Source organism: Tinamus guttatus, unplaced genomic scaffold (assembly GCF_059628265.1).
Source record: "Tinamus guttatus ecotype Peru unplaced genomic scaffold, ASM5962826v1 Tinamus_guttatus_pri_ptg000602l, whole genome shotgun sequence".
Classification (NCBI taxonomy): domain Eukaryota; kingdom Metazoa; phylum Chordata; class Aves; order Tinamiformes; family Tinamidae; genus Tinamus; species Tinamus guttatus.
Window position 1 is genome coordinate 4,889,715 of NW_028289136.1, and position 21,754 is coordinate 4,911,468.

The 21,754-nt window shown below is 40.2% G+C and overlaps 1 protein-coding gene and 1 long non-coding RNA gene across 2 annotated transcripts in view; one reads left to right on the forward strand and one right to left on the reverse strand.

The window, feature by feature from the left end:
- TENM4 (teneurin transmembrane protein 4) overlaps positions 1–21,754 on the forward strand; it is a 364,557-nt gene that overhangs the window by 216,643 nt on the left and 126,160 nt on the right. The window contains 3 exon segments of the mRNA XM_088534989.1: positions 3,157–3,258; positions 7,562–7,756; positions 11,974–12,174. Coding sequence (XP_088391115.1) covers positions 3,157–3,258; positions 7,562–7,756; positions 11,974–12,174 — 498 coding nt within the window.
- LOC148592420 (uncharacterized) overlaps positions 1–21,754 on the reverse strand; it is a 381,317-nt gene that overhangs the window by 4,737 nt on the left and 354,826 nt on the right. The window lies entirely within an intron of this gene.

Consider the following 21,754-nt stretch of genomic DNA (forward strand, 5'->3'; position numbering starts at 1 on the left):
TAATAATTTAAGGAAAAAAAAAAAAACACAACAAAACATTGTCAGGATTCTCTACCATTGTTCCCATGGCCTTATTCATAAATTACCATATGCAATTGTGTGTGTATTGGCAAATATCATTATAATTATGCAGAACAACTCACAGAATAAGTTTTAAAATGGAAACTAGAATCTAGCCATAGCTACAGTAACCTGTTTTTAGTTATTGAATGACAGCTTGTCACCCATATAGCAATGCTGACTATGGGTATACTTGAAGGACGAAGGTTTTTTTTTAGATAGTTGCTTTGTGCTCCTCGCTTAAGGGTTTCCTTGAATCCTGGAGAGTTTAATCTCTTCTATATTCTTGCCCTATAAAATAGTATTTTGGCTAAGTCCTTGTTTCTGTGAGAGATGTGCTAATTTGACCATTTGTTTCTTTATACTTTTTAAGGTTCCTCCATCTCTACTCCCTATTTCCTTACACCAGTCACCTATCACCTTTGGTTTAATTTGAAAGGTATTAGAGCAGCATACATGCTTTTTTGTGTGAACATGTACCCTCCAGAAAGCACAAAAATCGGGCTAGCTCTGTGAACTGTTCAGCCCTGTGTATAGCAGCCCTGGGATGAAGTTAGAGGTGTTTATTAGAAGTCTTAAGTGAGTAATGGTTTTCTGATGCCCGCAATGTTCCAAGTAAAAAGAAGGTCCTGTTTGTGATCGTTCCCAAGAATAGAAATAGGACAATGCTGAGAACTTAGACTTGTTGCTCACAAGTCTCAAGCTTGTTCTGCCTGGCTTTGGAGCTGGTGAGAAGTTAGCTCCACTTCACTTAACGCCTGCTATATGGAAATCCTTTTTCAGCTGTGTTGTAGCAGCTTTGGGACAGCAATATACTCTGTCAGTCTTCATCAATCTTCATCGCTTCTCTGAATTTTCTTGTTAGTGAAGAGCTCTGGGGAGTGTGCAGAGACCCTGGTTGTGCTGAGCTGCATCAGGCAAGTCTCTGGTCTTGACTGCTAAGAAATGGTCAAGAAATGGTAAGTGGCACCAGCCACTGGGGGAAGAGGTTCTTTCCCTCTTCACTTGGTTCTTTCCATAAGGTTATTCAAGGGCAAAGTGAGTAAAATTAGACCACGTTAGAAATGTTATGTTTAGTGATAATACTAAATAAATAAATGAAAGTAGTGCAAAAGAAAGCCCTTAAGTAGGATGAAGGTATGTTAAGGGTCCACTCTATTTTAAATAATATAAGGCAGTCAGGACACAATTAAAAGCTATTGAAGTGCTTCAGTGGAGAAGGTACAATGGGTTTTATTCATCTCTTCTTTTATTCCTCTTGAGTTGCATGTCCATAATACATTGTAATGCACTTAGGGCACACTCAAAAAGAATCCTCTGGGAAACAAGGATTGAGGAGATGGGGTCTAATGTAGGAAATGTAATATGTGTGCATGTTGTTGCCTTTTGTGATGTAAAACGAAAGGCCTGTGGATGAACAACTAAATCTCCATTACCTTTTTTTTTTTTTTTTTTGTGATATAGTAGTGTCTGTGACAGTGGATGGGATCCAACTGCCTAAATATAGTCTTGTCTGTAATATTGTCCATGATGGTAAGATCCGCATCTGAACTAGTCAGTTGAACAAAGTTCTGAATCTCTTCTCTACACGGCTTAAGGTTAACTTCCCATCTGTGGGAGGATAGATCCATGTGTGTACCTGCTATTATATGAGCTCTTATACTTGAAAATCAGCAAGAAATGCACCAGCCTTGAATTGCTATTTCATTATTCGAGGAAGTGTGCCTGCTATTTGATCAGAATAACGATAGCAAAGCAAGCTCAAAGTGTTGACTGCGTGCTGTGATTGTATTTCCATACACCACAAAGTGCCTACCTGCTTAACATTAGGACTTACGTGTTAGAAAGCTGAGAGCACTTTCCTGTAACTCACCTGCTGCATGGAGCTGTCTGGTTGTGACAAGCCTTATGTCAAGACTTAAAACATGAATGCCTAGAACTGCTTTTCTTATTTAAAACTGCTGTTGCCCTTCTTCAATAATGAAATTATATCACGTCCTTTAAAATAGCCTTCAGATACCTCTGTCACTCAGAGAACACCTATTCAGAAATACACTTCTTTTCATTCCTATTTAGAAACTAACATACACATTTCTCTTACAGCTGTTTTTGTTTGTTTACCCCAAAAGGAGTTATCTAATATATTTATTGCAAGTAGGTCCAGAATGAAGAAATTCTGTAAAAGTGGGATTTTTATTCACATGGCCAATATTTCCATCCCCCTCTAGGACAGATGTACTCCTAGTGCCCCTCCTGTATAGCTAAATTTAATTTTAATCTGATACACATTTCATTCTGAGAAAATGAGAAATAATAGTCTGGAATGACCTATAGTGTTCCATCATTTGTCCAAGCCTGACTCACGTTTACTCAGCTTTTGCTCACACTTTGGTCAAGAAAGTACAATGATTTTCATTCTCTTTTTGAAAAATAATGTTTACTAAACCATATGCTTCTTTTATGAAAAATAAGTTTTAGCCCCAATATTCTGAGCTGCCCCTGAAACAAGATAAAGGTGTTAGATATCATTTTGCTTGTCTGTTAGCTGTTTTTGAAAGATGAATAGCCAGTGTTTTCGCCAAAGTCAGGAAATTTGAGGTGATAACTAGAAACAGAATAAAATGTGGAATGGTCCCATCTCTGTTGCACCAAGTTATGCCCCAAGTTCACTTATCCAACTCTGCAAAACAGGTCCAAAACTACATGTTCTGCATAATATTCCCTCCCTGCAATGCTAAGTTCAAAAGGGGAAAAGGGTCAGAAAAAATAAGCAGGGAGAAGACACGTTGGGAGGTTTCCAGGTACTGAGTGATGACAATGCCTGATGGGTGCTTTGCAGCTGCAATTTTAGTCATTTGAAGTCAATTTACCCTAATGTGGTGGACTTGAACTTGCGCAGGTGTAAGTGGATGAGCTCCATTTAGTGGAGCTCAGGAGTGAGCTCAGTTGCCCAAGTACAGCAATTACTTTGAGGTTTTAGCCCTTCTGCCTCCTGAAGACCTCTCGAACTCAAAAGTGGGTTTTTTTGTGTTTTTTGTTTTTTGTTTTTTTTTTTTTTGGTCTAAAGAAGTATCTGAATTCTCTTTCCTTTTCCAGAATCGGTGGATAATTGTCCCAGTAATTGCTATGGGAATGGAGACTGCGTGTCTGGCACTTGCCATTGCTTCCTTGGCTTCCTGGGCCCTGACTGTGGTAGAGGTAGGAATTTATACTTAATAAATTTCCTTTCCCCCTCCTCTTGGTTAATATCTTTCTTTGTGGAAGTTATAGCCATCCTTGTGGCTTTTGCAAAGTACACCTTACCCGGACTGGGGATGCTCCAGAAGAGCAAAAACGGATTGGATCTGCAGATTCAGTTTTCGCTTGCCACAATTGCTCTGACCTCAGCTTGTCACACTGTCAAGCAAAACGTCACATCAGTAGCTTTCTGTCTGAGACTGACTTTATCAAACAGGACTTAAAAATGTAGCACTACAGCTTGTTTAGCAAACCATTCTGTTAGCGTGTGGTGGGGTCTTATAACGCTGCTTTATTTTAAGACATTAGTGGTAGAACCCTTAAGTACCTTTTTTTTTGGCTGCTGCAAGTGTTGCAAGTTGGCCTCGGCTATGCGTGATCATGAACAACAGCCTTGCTGTGGGGAAGGAGCCAGGTTAGAGCACGGCGAGAAATGGAGTGATGGCAGGAGAAACTGGATACTCCTGCCAAAAGTGAAAACATCGGGTTGACTTGTGAAGGAGGCTGACCCCCACAAACAATGTGTTTTTCTCTGCTTAAATGAAAAGTGTTTCTTAATAAATCATTTTGGATGATAACGCAAAATGTTTAGGCTATTTAAACATTAAATTAAAAAAAAAAAAAAAGAATTGGAGTACATATAGTAAGAACATATTTCAGACTGAGAAATCAAAACTTTGCATGTGGAAAATGCCTGAGGCAAAGCTCCAGGATCTTTTTTTTTTTTTCTTTTTTTTTTTTTTTTTTTATCTGAAACAGTTCAACAAACTAAATGTAGATTCTTAAATATTAGGAGTAAAGGGGTGTATAAAGTTAGTTCTCACACCAAGAGCTTTGTTAAGGCAACAGGTCAGGCCCTCAGCCTGGACCGTTGCTTCTTGGCCTGAAAACAGGCTGGACCTCTTCCCAGAAGAGAGCCAAACTCTCCAACCCCACATCCTGCAGCCCCCGCAGTGGCCCCGTGGGGCTGGGCTCACATCCCTGTAGGCTGACCAGGAGATAGGGACATCTGCGTGCCCCCACACGTAGGGAGTTATCTGCTGATGTGCTGTGGGCCAGGCTGAAGCCCCGAGGTGTTGCAGAGTTCACAGCCCAGTAAGATGGATGTGACAGTCCCCATCTCTGAGAGCCGCCGTGTCCATCTCCTCGCTGACCCGGGTTACACTTGGTTTGCATTTCCTTCCAGTTGGTTTGCATTTCCAAGCTCCTTTCTCAGAGCTGTTGATCTGGAGACCAAAGGAATTTTTCCACCTTCCACAGCGTATTCCTAATCACCTCCTAGTTTTATTTAGGTGCTGACAATTGGAGGCACCGTCCCCCAAGGCTTCCCACAGAGCCAGTGTAGGAAAAGCTCCTTCACTTTGGGTCAGAATACTTGATCTTTGGTTCTGAATCCACTTCCCAAGGAACTTACTTCCCCTTCCCTACCCAGGTTATATACAGAGCCTGCCCAGGCGCTTCGGTTGAGCCACAGGGGTATCTCCCATTTCACAGGACTGCTCGCTCTGACTTGAACACCTCTGATTTCAGTCAGTCTTCGGTTCAAAACCATCTGGGTCCAGATCAGTGTCTGCCTTTAGGAGAACAGGTTGTGAAAATGGTCTTTGTGTCTGCACTTCCATCCAGTGGACTTGTTAAATAAATCATCTCACCTTGAACACGAAATACGAGGGCCCCAGCACTGGCTTCCTAGCTGTTTTCAGTGGAACCTAAAATGCTGCTTTTGACTTACAAACCTTTCCTCAGAGGGCAGCAACCATAGTGCGTTTAAGACAGCTAAAGTATCTGTCTGCAGCAATATATTTCTTCCGGTTCTGAGAGGTAATCCTCATATAAGCATGTCCCACTGCAGGATTTCTGAGTCCTACATATCCTGGATGTTCCTGTGTGTCAATTCTGCTGTATAGTTCAACATCCAAATGCATGGGAAAGTGTGGAACAGAAAGCCCATGCTTTTTTTCTTCTCTTTCTTGTAGCAATTGGAAGAAGGGATAAGGAACTCTTGTTATAAAAATGACAGTTTATTATTAATATATTGTTAGCCAATTATTTTAAACAACATAGATGAAAACAAATTGCTAGACATATTCTAGGGCCTTCAGAAAACCTCCTTGAACATGGCAGAAGGTGTTTCAAATTTCTGTAGAAAGCAAAACAAACAAATAAATGAATAATGTCATTTTCTGATGTGAAACTCTTCAGAGAAACTCAGTGGTGGCCATTTGGGCTATCCTAGCCACCCTAGAGAATTACTGTAATTTAGGCCTCTTAATTTTTTTTTTTTTTTTTGCCTCTTAAATATTTTTTTTTATTGAAATGGAATCTGAATGATAAAACATTAATTATATATCATTATATATAGAAAAGAGTGTGCAGGGAGCGGTGGAAAAAATCCAGAATTCTCTTTTGTGTTTATTCATTGTGGTGTGCTACAAAAGAGGTCTTGTTCTTGCCGCTGCCTCGACATTTGCAGCAGCACTTTCCAGGTTGTGCTGAAGGTGTTCTCCATGGAGATCTCTATAGCGGAGCAGTTTTGTTGCAGATGGCCAGCAATTTATCTGATCCTGCACTGAGTGATCAGCTGTCTTGTCAGAAAGCATGTAAGTCTTTCTCAGCCACCTCTCACTGGTTAAAGGCAATTATTCTTCCTTCTTGTTGAAAAGAGCTCTAGGCTATCCTCTTCCAGTACCTTCAAAGAACTGGCTCTGTTGCTGAGCATTTGAAATTTGAGACAGGAGGGTGGAAAATTCCATCAGTCTAGCTGAAAAGTTAAATTACAAAGTGGGTTTGCTGTGAACCATGTATACACCACAATATATCTTAAACAATTTATGTCCTGCATTGTTTAAGTAGACATCTCCTTGGAAATGGTGCACTTGAAACACACCATTCAAATGTACTTTGTGCTTCCTTGAGGTGAACAGAGGGGTCTTTAGTAATAACAGTTGCCAAACTTCTTTCTCTTTTGTTTTAGCCAGGCAAATATAGTTTATGGCGTATCAAACTGGCTTAAAAGTCAGAGCTGGCAATGTTTTGCATTGCACTGGAGTTGCTGTAACTCTAAATCTGAGGCACTCTTGCCTATAGTGTTATGAGAAAAGCAACATTGCACAGTTATTAACTGAATAGGTAGTAAGAAGAATGGAGGAATATTTCATTTAACCACTGTTACCTCCTCCTCCTGCCTGTACTCAGAGTCAGGAATGAAGCAAAAGAAGTTCATTGTATTAGTCGCATGCCTCAGACAGGTGAGTTAAGAAGCAGAGTGGAATATTCCATTCGCATCTGTGTCCTTCATAAAAATGTTCATAAACTGCCTTTGTGAGGGACAGGGGAGAAGTGCAGCCACTCTCACGTAAGGATAATGTGAGACAGGGAAGCAGAGAAGTCTGGGTCCAACATATGTCCTTGCACATGAGTTTCGGTGACATGAAACTGAGGAGAAGAGAATTAAGCAAGTGGATTTGCGACCAGGTAGTTAGCAGGGTAAGGCTACTATTTTTAAGGAAATAGGATAAAAATGGACAGAAATGGCCTTATGAATCAGCTGATTTTGCTGAGGGGAAAAAAAAGTACAAATACCAAGTCATTTAAATTCACATGAGGATCAGAGGATATATTTGGGGAAATATTTTATTCTTTTTATTATGGAAAGATTAGAAAGACTGGAGGCCAGTTTTGCCTTGTGTCTGATGATGAATGGAGTCCAGTGGAAGCAATAGCCATAAAGAGGGGGCTGGAGATGGGTATGACATGAACTAAATTAGGGAATAGTCTGAACATGACATTCTGCATTCTCTGAGCAAAGAAACCAAGACTGAAAAGTCGACAATTGCAGAGAGTGATTTGTGCACAGCTGAGGTCTGGGTAGAGGAAATGTCTTGGGAAGCCTGAAGTCTGGCAGCGTGTCAGGTGAACGATAAGCAATTTAAGGTCGATGGTACTGCTGAAAAAAAAAGACTATTATATCCAAAGTCAGAGTAAGATAAAGGTTTGAGTCTAGTCAGTAACCGAAAGCATCTCAGACACAGAGGAAGCCAAGAGCTAACCCAAGAGCGCTGTTTGTTCATTTAAAACATTCATAGGATAATGCAATTAACAGCAGAGTGTCATCTGCACAAAAGTCTTGGCCTTGGCAGGGAGAACAACATGCCTCACTGAAGAGTGTTTCTGAAGAACAGAAGTCCCAGGCTCTTTTGCTCCTTTACAAGCTGAGAGTCTTGTTCAGTTGTGTTTTAATGTGATCTCTGTTCCGTTCCCCCAGCATCCTGCCCAGTCCTGTGCAGTGGAAACGGGCAGTACATGAAGGGAAGGTGCTTGTGCCACAGCGGCTGGAAAGGCGCCGAATGCGACGTCCCCACCAACCAGTGCATCGATGTCTCCTGCAATAACCATGGCACCTGCATCATGGGTACCTGCATCTGCAACCCAGGGTACAAGGGGGAGAGCTGCGAAGAAGGTATTTGCAAGATGCATTCACTTAGCTTGCTGCTTTGTTGATATGTAATTACGTGGATGGAGGCAATTCTGGATAGCACTGGCACTTAAACAGAACAGTAATAGGCACCTTAGAGATACAATAGATGGATGCAACATAAAAATGATATGTTGTAATAACTCGTCGCTATCTATCATATTTGTTCAATAATTGGATGAAAAGCCATCAAACACTTCAGATAGACAAATCTAGCTGAAAGACCAGAATGTCTAATCATGTGTTCAAATGTTCTTATTAAAACGTCGTTTCCATTTACACATCTAAACGTATAATTATTTTTACAGTGCTTTCTTCTCTGCTGTGCTATGCCAAGTGATTTCAGTTGCTTACATATACAAAATGGCGGAGTATGAGGAAAAAGTCAGCTTTTGTCAGCTTTAAAAGCTCAGAAACATTCAAGATTTGAATTAAATTCTCCTTCAAAGTCAGGTGTTATTTTAATGGCTCTTCTGTAGCTTTTTAGCCCCCAAACATTTTTCATTTGCGTTTGTTTTGTGATTCAGAATACAATTACTTTTAGCATTTATCTTTTTTTTTAAAGGAAGACATCTGCCACCGTAAACCTTTATTTTAGCCAGTCTTTGACTGCTTCTTATTGATAAATGAAAAAAAGTGGACTGTTTTGTAAGTTTACAAATCATGATGACCATTATAAAATACCTTCAGCAGAGACTGATTTACAGAATAATGTACAGCACTTTTGAAAATTATTCTCAAAATGCTATGCAGAGGATCTGAAAAATAATTATGTTTAATTTATGCTTCTACAAATGTTCTTATAAGGCCACTCTACCACCTGGTAGACTTAAGGCATGCGTTTGATATTCTTGTAAGAATTGCTGTCACTTGGAATAATTTCTGATTTTCTAGTGAGTGTGGGATAAAGATTTATCCGAAATGACTTTATTTAATGGACAATGAAAATAAGCTGAACTGGATTCACGCATTCAAATAGCATCTAATCTAGCAATACTTTCGATGCATCAAATGTATTGGAGTGGGACATCCCAGGCATTACATGGATTCATTGTCAGTGAATGTTAGAGATGAAGACACTATCGTCTTTGGAAAGAGCTTAATTTTGGTGTAAGAAAGCACGGTTCCTTGAAGCTGTGGGGCATGTACAGCCAACGATGGGGACTACTGAAATATCTTTAAACCACCTCCTTAGATCTCTTATGAGATCACACCTTTACTGGTTAAACAGACATGGAAAAACCCTGATTTTGCCTTCAGCTACAAATGTTTCATGTGTAACATTAAACAACGTGTGTAATTCAGAGTAACATCTGCACTTTTTCCAACAGGACCCTCTTGTCCCTTGTTTTGCTTTAAAGCAAAAAAAACCCTAACCTCTAATTAGTTATTTTATGTTATTGTAGCGGGGGATGGTATCAGTCCCACTAGGTAGAAACTTGAAAAGGAGAGAAGAACAAAGAGAGCATGATTTTTCTTATGAGCTGTTTAGTAGCTTCCCTAGCATGCATTTGTTTTCAGGATTCAAGACATAATTTGTATTGTGTTAGAGGGGGAAGAAAGTCAGAAATATGCCATGTGGGAAATCTTCAGATTATATATGTATTTTTAAAACTAGTAAAAAAAGTTGATTTATATTATTTTTAAATTGCTTTTACTTTTTAATTTCTCTTCTAAGAAGGGACATCTGGTATTGATTTCTTTTTATTATTTCTCAGCTCTTGTAGCTTCACTGCTTACTCTATGTTTATAACGGGTTTTCATTCCAGTGTTTCTTCTTTCTTTTCTTTTCCCGCCCTGTTCAACAATGTTTATAAAACATCAGCCAACAACCTTACACGAGTTTTTTCTTTACTCCTTCTTTAGTTTATTGGCTCATATTTTATAAGGCATGGAATAAGCCAGTGGGGCATTAAAGAGAGGGGAACAAATTTAAGCGGTGAAAAATGAGAAGTTACTCTTTGGTAAAGAATAAACCTAATATTGTGGGACCAATGAAGCAGGTAGAGGGGGAAAGTGTAGTAGTATCTGCGCTAGCCTTGCTTGCTGCATGATTTATCTCCCTGGCAAAGGTTTTGCACAAGATTTAAACTATAAATAGGTCATTTTCCAACCAGAAATTAGACTGTTTGGGACATTCACCAAGCAGCAACACAGACCTATGTAAAACTCTGATTTTGTCAAGTAGGGTCAATTTTGTGAGCGCTTCCGCCTCCCTAGCTCCACATCTCTGCTTCTCCCAAAGCTGAGCAGCTCAATTTGTCAAGCCAAACTCCTGAAAAATATTCCATTGTATCCCAAATCCGCTAGGCAATTGGTTAAGAAGAAAGTAGAAGGCCCTAGTGCTGTCCCAGGGCCCTTGCCAGGGTGCAGGAAGCCTGAAGAGATGGGGCTAGCGAGGCTGAGATTAAAGCAGCCTTTGTGTGTGACATTTTGTGAAAGGGCTCGTTTCAACATGAAAAATGCCCTTGGGATTATGATAAATGGGGGCTTCTGACATGCACATTCCCCTCCTATAATCATCTGTGTTAGAGCTGAGATAGCAGCTCGTCTGCCTCCTATGCTGGAGCCCCCTGCAAAATCCACCTTTTTTCCTGATGACCTTCCGAGGGGATGATTAATTGCCTGGAGGTAGCCTCTTGTCAGCGAGACCGTGATCTTTGTTCTCCACGTTCAAACCATCTGCTGAGAACGTCGGATACTCTGCTCGCCTCTTTCTCAGTCTTTTTTCCTTCTTATTACTGCTGGGGAAGAACAGGGCCAGGGCTCCAAGGGTCTCATGCTAAAATTGGCACCCTTGCTCTCAGCTCACGAGCACTGAAGGAGATTTATAGGCTCATCCTTTCCAGCATCTTACAATTTTCGAGGGCTGCTCCAGCTATGAGCAGGGCTCCAGGAATCAAACAAAACAGAAAATACTCTCGGCATGCCGTGGGATAGTAATTGCTGAGCCATTACTTGTCAGAGCCAGAAGGTTTTGTGAATCCAGGGAATTATCAGAGCAGCTGTTGTGTTTCTTTTTAAGGTTCCTGGATCTTATACAGGTCACTGGAATTCTCATTAGCTTTCAGAGGGGAAAAGCGGAGCTCCAACCTGCCGTGTGTGCAGTGGCCGTGTGCTGTTCTTGGCTGTTAGAGCCAGCAGCTGGGCCGTTTTCCTCTGTCTCCTTAGCCAGAATGACACTTGTCACCGATCCCCAGGGCACCGCCACACACCACTGCAAGAGATGGGAACAATTCCTCTAGCTCGTCCTCTATACATCTATATATAAATAGATGATAACTCCTCCAGTCCATGTTCAGGAGGGAGTCTGGAGTGTTTCATGTTTTTCTTTTGCTGGGTGAAATTCCCCCATGGGCAGAGGAGTTGAGAGCTGCCAACAAAACACTTAACTGGGGGATCACATGGCAGTATATTAAGTCTTTTAGTGCACATTCTTCACAAACAGCACACCCATCTGAAGCCCAACACACCCATCTCGTTATGAAAATGCCATTTCTTAAAAAAGGCTATTTAAAAAGAATATTCATTGTTCAAAAATGCAAACAGAAGATAACGCTATCCAATAAATAAGCATCATTTATTTGTAATCCTTTTTTATTTGTAATCCTTTTTTTTTTTTCCAAAAAGAAAAAAAAAGTCTAAGCAGATGTTTAACCTGAAATTCATACGTGTTTATCTGTAAAATCAGTAAAGACTTCAGCACATTCTTCAGTTTATTTTGCTGAATTGGGAGGTGAATTTCTGCTGAATCTTTATGTAGAAATTCCTGTCTCTGAAACCTAGAGCTCAGCTTTGAATTCATTAATAATAGTAATTTAGGTTATTATAATAGGATAAATGGAAGCAAGGTATACGTACAGGAGGGTATTATTCTAAACTTAATTGATATTTGCCTATTCTTTTTAGAAAGATCATTTATTAATATATGCCTGGATAAAAGAATGGATTTCATCATAACTTTTTTGTTTCTTGCTTTTCAGGTAAGTGTTTTAGCTTTCATTGCATCTCCAGGATGACGTCTTCTGGAGTGATACATCTGCTTAGAGATAATCTTCTCTTAGTGCACAACAGGGCTTGAGTTTCTTGCTGGAGCCCTGAGATGCTATACAGTAAATCTGTGTCTAGGGCAATCTAGCAGATGGTTTTTGAAGTTCCCCTGTGCTTCACCCTGTGTCCTTCCCCTCCTTTCTTGCACGCAGTGGACTGCATGGACCCTACGTGCTCGGGACGCGGCGTGTGCGTGCGAGGAGAGTGTCACTGCTCCGTGGGCTGGGGAGGAACCAACTGCGAGACGCCGAGAGCCACGTGTCTGGACCAGTGCTCTGGACATGGGACCTTCCTCCCGGACACCGGGCTCTGCAGCTGTGATCCCAACTGGACTGGACACGATTGCTCAATCGGTAACTTCAGCAATGCCTTACTGTTATTTTTCGTGTTATTTAAACTTTGTGAAATATTTAGACTTAGGTCCGCAACCGTAGTGCTGCAGATGTGTTCCAGTAAAGCATATGTAGGGCATGACTGGAAGCAGAAATGCCATAGCTCAACCACATAAATAATTCTGCTTCCATTTCAGAGTAAAGAGCAAGGTAATAAATAACCCCATTAAAGCCACCTAGGTTTGCTGTTATTCATTTTATTGATATGAATGTAATTGATGGTTTACATATAACCGCTTGTTCTGGTGTTAATTCTTGATGAATTCCAGTAGCCACCAAAGGGTGTGCTTTTATTTTTAGGACCTGATCAAATAACCTTCAGGTTTCTGCAAACCACAAAGAAAAGAGGTGGCAGTCTTGCAGATCTCGTTTCCCATTGGAGTCAGAAGGCCATGATTTTCTAGGCTCATCCAGAAGAGGATAAGACTCATATGAATTTCATATGGAAACAAAACATAAGCACTGTTCCATATTAAGCAAAAGGGTAGCTAAGTAGAAGCATTTCACAGTAGAGGCGCCTACCAAGGAGACAGATTTGTTATGGACAGTTTTGTGTAGAGATTTGGAACTGTAAACTTCCTCTGTTCCTTAGCTAAATGTCAGCCTTTCTCAAAAACTGCATCAAGTACCTGGACTTGAAAAATGGAGGCTTAAGAAAAGCTATTTAGAAGCTTTTTTGCCTTTCTTCCAAATACAGTTAACTTTTAGGTGTGACATAGAGAAATACTATAATAAATTAGGTAGTCAGGACCTATGGATCATTCCTCTCTTACCTTTTGTTCTGCATGCTGTGCTCACAAATAAGACAGCACAGCAGTTACAGCCTCTTTACCCTCACACAGAGGAGGTGGAAATAGGCCAAAAATCGAGGGCACCTCACTACTGGCAATGAAATGAAATGAACTCGCAGCAAAACAACGACAACAGCCACCAAAACTATTAAGAGCGTGGATGTAGAAGCAAAAATGCATAAAGGACATTTGCACTGAGGAATTGCTCTAACAATGCTGTAACAAAGAATTAGGTTAACTGCTTACAAGTATCTTAAAGAGAATTTTAGCTTAATAATGATGAAATGAATAAGCTGATGCAAAAGATATAGAAGGAAAACCTTTTCCAAAATAAGTCTTGAGGTTAGATGTTAGGGATGTTGTCCTATGGTAAGCATGGCTGGAGAATCCAGGAAAGGCAGAGGTCCACTTGACTGGTATATATAAAAATAGATTGACCAAAACTTTTACAGTTATAGGGACGATTAACAAGAGGATTAATTTTGTGACAACCTCTTCTTTTCTGCACCTTAATATCTTCAATTAAATACTCCATGTCTTCGTTTAAAAGACCACAGAATGAAGAAGGGTTGCAGTGTATTTCTAACAATTTTGTAGCATGATTCATAATTGAGTCATTATTTTGAGTTTATGTAGAGTTTTGTGGATTGCAGGGATGGATTTGGAAAAATGTTCTTTTCTACACACAAACAGAAATCACTTTCTCTTTGTTAACCTGCAGGGTCATGTATAGATGATTTATAAGCTTTCCTTATACTGCTTTTATAAATCCATCTAGTGCAAACTTTCTTTGGCAGTGTAAGGTTATTTGAGACACACTTGAGCATCATTCCAAGACCTTTTTCTGCACAGAGCTGCTTGTAACATTCAGGTTATTGTGCCTCACAGCTAAAATCACAAGTAAGGTGATTTGTAAACTTCCATTTCTAACCCAGCCCTTTCCACTGAATTGATGACTTGATTTGAAAGACAGATTTACTCACAGGATGTGTGCTACTCTTTTTGCATGATTAAAATGCAGTGAGCAAAAGTGTTAGTGCAAGCCACATAGCCCAGTGGGGGTGGAGATTCTGTAGAAGGAATTAGAGGGGACAGATTTTATTGCCCTGTAAAACAGAAATAAACAGCACAGAAGAATTATTAAGTGAAAGAATTACATGTTTGCATAAATCAGTGTCAGTTCAGCAAGGCAGCTGGGCTTGTGTTATGTCCCAATGAAATCTATAGGACTGTGGCTGCAGGTGCCAGTGCCAAAGGACAGTTTGCAATCCACATTGAGAAGTATATTCTAAGAACAGCCTAATTATCTTGAAAGCCAGAATAAACGGTGAGAAGAAAACATGAGTTTTCCAGCTCTCAAAGTCTTTAAGTCAGAGCCTTATTGGAAATTGTCCTGCATTTATTTGTAAGTTATCAGTCAGTAGAGGAGTAGCTAAATGAAAGTCTGTGGCTTGTCCTCTACAGAACGTAAGACTAGACTGTCTGTCCACCTTAGACTCTAAATCTTTCAGGTAAGTAGGTAGATTTCGCCTGCCTTTGATGGAAATCTAAGATGATCACAGATTGCTGGATAAATCCCTTAGGTTTTTCACAGGATAATAATGTTACAGAGATTCTATTTCCTGTTTCTGTCTCTTTTTTTCACTTCGATTAGCCTGTGTCATCAAAGACCAGAAGTGCATTTCAGTTTATTTTGAGTTCTTCCCTGCACAGTATTGTAGAAAGAATTAATAATGATTTTGGTTTTTGTGTGTGTCCACTGCCAATATGGTTTCGGAGATGGCTGCTGCCACATTATTTCGCTTTTCTGTTCTTTAGCAGGAAAAAATCCTCTAATCATGTTTCCTTCTTTCATACAAGGAACAGTTTTTCAGGGTCCCCATTTCCTCGCATGGAGTTCTTTTTTGGGTGGATTCCCAAACACAAAATATCTTGTTGTGAAGGCTGCAGAGGTAAGCCCAGTGATAACTGTAGTCAGAAGAAAAAGAGGCTTCTTGAATTCTGCCAGGAGAGGATAAAGCCACACTCCTTTTTGCATCTTGGTGCTGCTGTTGTACAGACAAAAGCAAAAATGTCCTTTATAACCCAGTTCAGTTAATCCAAGACAATGCTTAGTACAAGAGGAATAATTAAGGAACTGCTCATCCTAACCCCTTTTCTCCAGAGCCTGCAATCACAGATTTGCTGTATCCCAGGCTTTTGGCGTGCTGGCTCCCTCACCTCTTAATGAGCCCTAGCAAAGGATCCAGCTCTCCGAGCACGGCAGCTAATGAAGCCCTTATAGGGCAGCTCTTAACCTCTTATGGGAAGAAGGAAATGGCCTGTGCTGCAACATAAAACAGAGTTTCATATGTGATAAAATCTCACTGTTAACCTATTTAAATCAAACCAGATATTTCTGGTAATCTAGGGGCTAAGATTGTGTCTTAGGAACACGTGTCATAAGAGATATTTAAGTGTAGTGAAATGAACAGGCAAATCAGCTTATCTGCATTTAGGCCATCATTTCCCAAGAGGATCTCACTGGTGAATCAGTAAAATCCTGCGACCATAAGAACAGTTTTATATTTTGATCCAAAATCTAATTAAGTTATCTGATGTTGTCTTTTACTCTCCTCAAATTACTCTCCTCAAAAGCAGCAATTTTCACATTGTTGTTTATTTGTCATTGACATCTTGACATGCACAGTATTTATTAGAATCATCTGAAACTTGATTATATAAAGCAGGAATAGAAGTTAAGTTTTCTACACGGTAATATACTATTTTTTTCTGGACAGTGGACTATGGCCGTACAGTATTTGCATGTAGATAAGGATTCCTTCTCCACCACTCATTGATATTGACTCACTGTATGCACAGTTGACATTGAAGGCAATACTTTGCATGCTTAAGAGTGAACTGGAGAAGAGCAGTAATAGGAAATATTACTTTGTACCTGGGGATCCTGAATTGGCAGGTTCATAAAATCATAGGTTGTACATTTAGTGATTAACGTTGGGAAATGGAAGCTGGGACTCACTAAGGCAGTTTTATTTCATGAGGTTTTACTTCACATGTTGAGAAGGCTAAGAGAGCAAGTCTGGCCAAAGATTGAGACTGAGCTTGCATGGGGATATTTCATTAAATCTGATCTCATCTGTAGGTTCTCTCACCACTTCTGTTCCTAACAGGGGTTTTTGGAGAACATATTTAACATTATGACTGCCTTTTTCCCCTTTATGACATGGAGGAAATAATACTTTCTAGTGATTTATTGCCGGTCTTAGTTACTAGGGTGTATATATTTAAGTATTTATAATTTACCTTAGGCAAATGCAGGTTATCTACTTTAATACAGTGTTTCAGAGAAACATATGCTCAGCTTTTGAGAGGTCTCAGCACCTGAAACTGTGCACTGAAAAACTACCTTAACTTTCAGAAGTTCTGTGATGGTGTATATAGCCAGTGTTTTCTCAGTGAGAAACCATTGAACCTGCTTTCCCATTTAGTGTAAGATTATCCCAAATGGAAGCTGAATGCACAGTCTACAGGCAGCCATCATCTCAAAGAAAAGATTAAGCTGTCTGGGTTGATCCAAAAGGATGCAAAAGCTGAGGACAGGGTTTTCATATCCTGAGCCTCAGGGTCAGCTGAGCATCTTCCTGAAGAACACACCAAGTCCAAGACAGGCGCAGGGTTTCAGAGAATTCCTCTCCTCGGCATTTCCTAATGGTCTGCCCACCACGCTGGGAACTTGTATTGACTCTACAACTTGTGTCTAGAGAGTCCCAGGCCCAGATCCTCTGAATTTATTTCATGGGTTTTAGGCTCTTAGTTGGTGTTTATAAATTCCACTGCTGGAGATGAGTGCGAAGACTTGAAGCACTTCACCTCTCATGCTGGCCATACTTAATGTGGCTGGTTTTGGTTTAATGTGGTTGGTTTTGGTTTAAGCCCAGTTTCATGCCGTTCACTCCTGCCTCTAGGCGCTTCCTGTGACATGGCCAATTTAGCAGGATCGTTGTCCTAGAGAAGAGGGACAGCTGCAGACGACTGCTCAGATCATAGATGGATGTCCCTGAAAGAGAGCTTAATTGATTCCTCATTGACTCTGCTGCCTCCTCATCTGGATACCTCATGTTGCTTTGGAAGAGTTGGGCTTTCAGCCTATGCGAGATGCTCAATTCTGCTGAGTAACTGTAGAAAACTCAGCAATGCTCGTGGTCACAGATTCCTCAGGAGAGAGGGAATTGCAGAGCTGTGGTACCTAAAGTGAAATGAAGTTAAAGAAGCACCTCCGAGCCTCTGTGCTTCACTATGAACAGTCTAGAAGGGGCTTCAGACTGCAATGTCTCTGATGTCTCAGCATGTCTCATTGCAGAGAGGCCATATTCTTTAGAAGTTAATGCACAGTGCATTGAAGTCAATGGAAAAGTTCCTGTTTGCTTCAAGTATGGGTCAGTTCAAGTCTACTGACAGATAATGACTAGACTGAGGATTCTGTATCCACTGAGAGTATTATTATATTATTGTCTGATCTTTTTTAGTTTTGATTTAGTTATCTAACTAACTCATCAAAGGGGAAAGTCTTTTAGATAGCAACCACCAGAGTGCTCCACCACTAAGTTGTTCAGTTCATTTAAAGAGGCAGTTTTTATATTCCAATTAAATAGATAAGGAGACCAGGAAAGATGAACTTCTAAAGAGGAAAGCCAAAGCAAATGCGTAGTTGTTTCCTCAGTGTTCCTGTTCTCATCAGGAATGCTGCAGGAGATTACACACGCATGTGCAGAAACCCAGATCTCATATATCTTGCCAGACAATGTCGTATCATATTGGTGAAATGTTACCAGGATTAACACAAATATGTGGGATAAAAATTGATTCCCTTGGGCTCATTGGTGTCAGCCTTCCCCAAAAAAAAATTATCTCATGTTAAATTTATGTCCTGCCCAAGGCCACCAAGATTAAAAAATCGCACTTTGAAAATGCTCACATAAATCCATCTTTAAACCATCATTTTGTTCATTAAGAAGCAGAATATCTCTTTGAAAGATGGATATTACATCAGCTGTAACATAAAGTAGGTCTGTACTTCACTGCAGGATAGAGCTACTTCCCCTGTAATGCCCAAAGAGGTCTCCTATTTGTCATTTTTTTACTTCTTAGCTTAGAAACACGTGGAGAAGAACACTAAACCACAGGACACAACGTCTGAAATGATAAACAAACATTTATTTTGGATCATAATGACTGAAGAAAAAGATATCTGTCTCTTACAGATTATCAAACACCACTTTAAATGAACTTCCTACAGCTTGTAGCTTGATCATCTCACTACCCTTAGAGCTTTTCTGCTTCACAGATAGTTTTCTGGAGTGGTATACATTACAATAGCACAAAGTTTTCAGAGCTAGGTTTCTGAAGAAACTATCAAAATCTGTTCTGGCGCAATAGTAATATTACAAACCTGCTCCTAGAGGCATTACTTGGTCCTTTAGAACTCACTGAAGGCCAGGAGATGACTTGTACAGCAGGGATTTGAGAAGGAGCTTTGCAGAACCATAATGTGCTGATCCGTGAACCTGTGATCTTCCCCATTTTAATTAAGTGCAGAGAAGTAAGTTTTCTCCCTGGCAGAATAAAGAATGTGCAGCCCAGCACTGTTACGCCAGATTATCAGAGGCTTTGCCTAGCAGATATCTGCTTTGTGAATTCTGAAGGCATAAATGAGTCCAGAGATTCAAAAGCATTAACATGAAACTATCATTACACAGCATAAAATGTTTGATGTGGCTGGGATTGCACGTAGAGATTTTGGCCTACCCAGTCCCAAGATGATTCCACCCTTTAAAGTCTTTTAAGCATTTTATTAAAGATGCAGTAAAACACTCAAAACAGTGAAAACATTTGAAATGAAAGAATTCATGAACGCTTTCATTTTAACACCCTTTTACTCTCTTTTTCCCTTTGATTATAGAAAATGTGTGTAAGAAATCCCTTAGGTAGTTTACAAAATACTAAGTAATTTTGGAGAAGAAAAATAATAGTTAAGATGTGATATATTTATTGTTGCTGGGAGTCATATTCTTCAAAAAAACAAATATCTTTGTGGTCAGAAGAAGAAAAGGCACATTAAAGAGGAAGGAATCCCACCCAGTAAGATAGAAAGTGTCACTTATGTTTCCAGTGTGAATTCCTACTTACAAGCTAACAGCTGAGATAAGAGATTTGGTGCATTCTGCTGGCCTGTAAGAGATCCCCCAAACTTCTGTCTGCCTGGGGATCTGTTTAGGATCTTGCTTCCTGTGTGCAGCTCACCACACATGGTGCATGCAGCGTTGGTCAGCTCTGTGGGTGAAGAGGGAGGACCCTCAAACTCGCATTAGAGCTGTCGTTTTAAACTGGGCCAAGGCCAGTGAAAACAGTGACATCATCGGTCTGGTTTTGACCGTTATATCACAAAATGCTTGGTCTGGTTAGGTCATCTCTCAGACAGAGGACAGAGTAGGTCCACAAGCATGACAAGCAGCCCCTGGTCTTCCTTGGCTTTAGGCACATCATCTGTTAAAGCTTGTTTCTCTCATGTGAGCTGTTGTAGCCTTAGTGCCAGTGTAGGGACCCCCTCAAAGAGCAATGTATGGACTATTCCACTCTCTAGTTGTTTGCTGCAACAATTAGGGCTAATTCCCAGGACAATTTTACCTGAACACTCTTCCCAGTCTTAGATGTGGCCTCAGCAGTCATGAAATGATCAGAAAAGTTCTTTTTTTTGTTGTGGACTTTTTATTTTGACTGACAACAGCAGCGATATACCAGACTCTGTGGGGTTCATGCTAACATGGATAATTTGAAGAACAGAATGTTTCACAACATCACAACAAGCTGTTAAATTCCATGGTTAAAGTGGGCTACTGTTAAAAGAGGGTGCTTTGAGGATAGTTAAGCAATTTCAGTGTTTGCCTGTATTATTGAAAACTTATGCACCCCAGATGACCAAATTTTGGCTTGTTCTTGAGCATTGCTTTTTGAAAGGAAGAGCCTCACAGTCCGTATGTTTTCTGGTGTTGCAACATGCCAGTGTAGGGGCTGGACATAATAGAATATCTGTGCAGTAGAATATCTTATTATAACTCACTTGAGACACGTTTTTGATCTGCCATAGTCAAGCTAACTGACAGTCTGAAATCTTTTGAAACTGCAAGGAAAAGGTCATGCTTATAAAACCATAGGAATAAATAGGTATTTCTTCAGCCTCAGAGTTGCACTAAGGCACTTTCTGAACCAAGGTTGCTGATCCCCAATCCATTTAGCCTAACGGCACGTCACCAGCTCACAAAAGATCACGCAGGCTTCCTCTTAGTTTTATGAGCCTAGCCCTCTGCTTCTGAATATCCTCTCTGTTATTCAGAATATTGCTGTAATATCAGCTTGATAGCTATTTGTTTGTGGTCATATTATCCCTTATTTGTTTGTGGTCACATTATCTGTTTGCAGTCAGATTGTCCCTGTGATCTATCCTGATAGTTAGCTCGGCAGCAGGAGCTGCAGGTGCCATGTCATGTCATTCCAGCTGCATTCAGCCAATTCCACTTTGTCAATGGTAGGTAGCTCCTGTGGCCACTGGTGACCCTGCAGTCCTTCCCTGGAGCTTGTGCTCACTTAGACTTAGACTAGACTTAGACAAGCAGTTGTTGGAGGTTTCCACTTTTCTGAAATCAGGTTACAATTTTGAATGGCTGAGATGATATAATATGGAAGTTGTCAAGAAATAATGTAATAGTGAAAGAGAATGATGTCAAAAAGGAGCAAGCAAAGCCAGCCAGATCTCCTAAGGCCAGTGTTCTTCATGTATTCAATCAGTGGCTGTTAAAAGCCAGAAATCCATGATTTAATGGCCTGTCTGAAAGGGGTAAAGTGGATTTGGTAGAGCTTCTCTGCTCCCTTCCAAGTTGTAAGGCATTTGTACTGTAAACACTATCACAGTTGGCATTAATGAGCACCTTTTTAATGCTTGACAGATAAGTTCAAAGGGCTTTGGAGAGGACTTGCTTCTTTCCCCTAAGGACAGTCCTTCCAGACCAGTGTTTAAGGTGTTAACAGCACTGAGACCTCTTGGAGCAGCTACTGACACATCCCATTTGTGTGGACAGAGACATCCAGCTTCTGGGTATGTCAGCCCAGCACATCATGAATATTCTGTCTTATTCTGGAAAAGAAAAAAAAGGAGAAAAATAATTAATAATCAAAGTTTTAAGTTACTGGGTAAAATGAAATCTGAAGCAAAACTATGTTGGGACTGTCAGAGGAGTAATGTTGAGCTCAGAGTAAGGGAATTCCAAACAACTCTGGCTTGTGATTACTTCAGGACACACATTTGAAAATGTTCTGCTGAGTTTGTTTTAGACAGAACCAAACTGCACTGAATTAGGAAGGAAATGTAGTTGTTATTAAGACACTAAGCATCAACAAAACACTTTTCTGCTGTTAAGATCATCATATCCTTGTGGACACAGAGGGGAAGTTAAAATCAGTCCAGAAAAGAATCCTTGTTAGTAATTCATTTAATGCACTCGGAATTGTTGCTTTTTTGGGAAGCTTTGACTGACATCCCAGAAAGCACTGAGATGCAATTAAGCATCAAAGGGAAAAATATAATCCTGCACTTTGGGATATTTATTTTTATTCAAAAATCTTAACTCAGAGAAGGAAATCCATGAATATGTGGCATTTCATGTCCTGCTATTTAACAGCAAGAGACAGTTTAA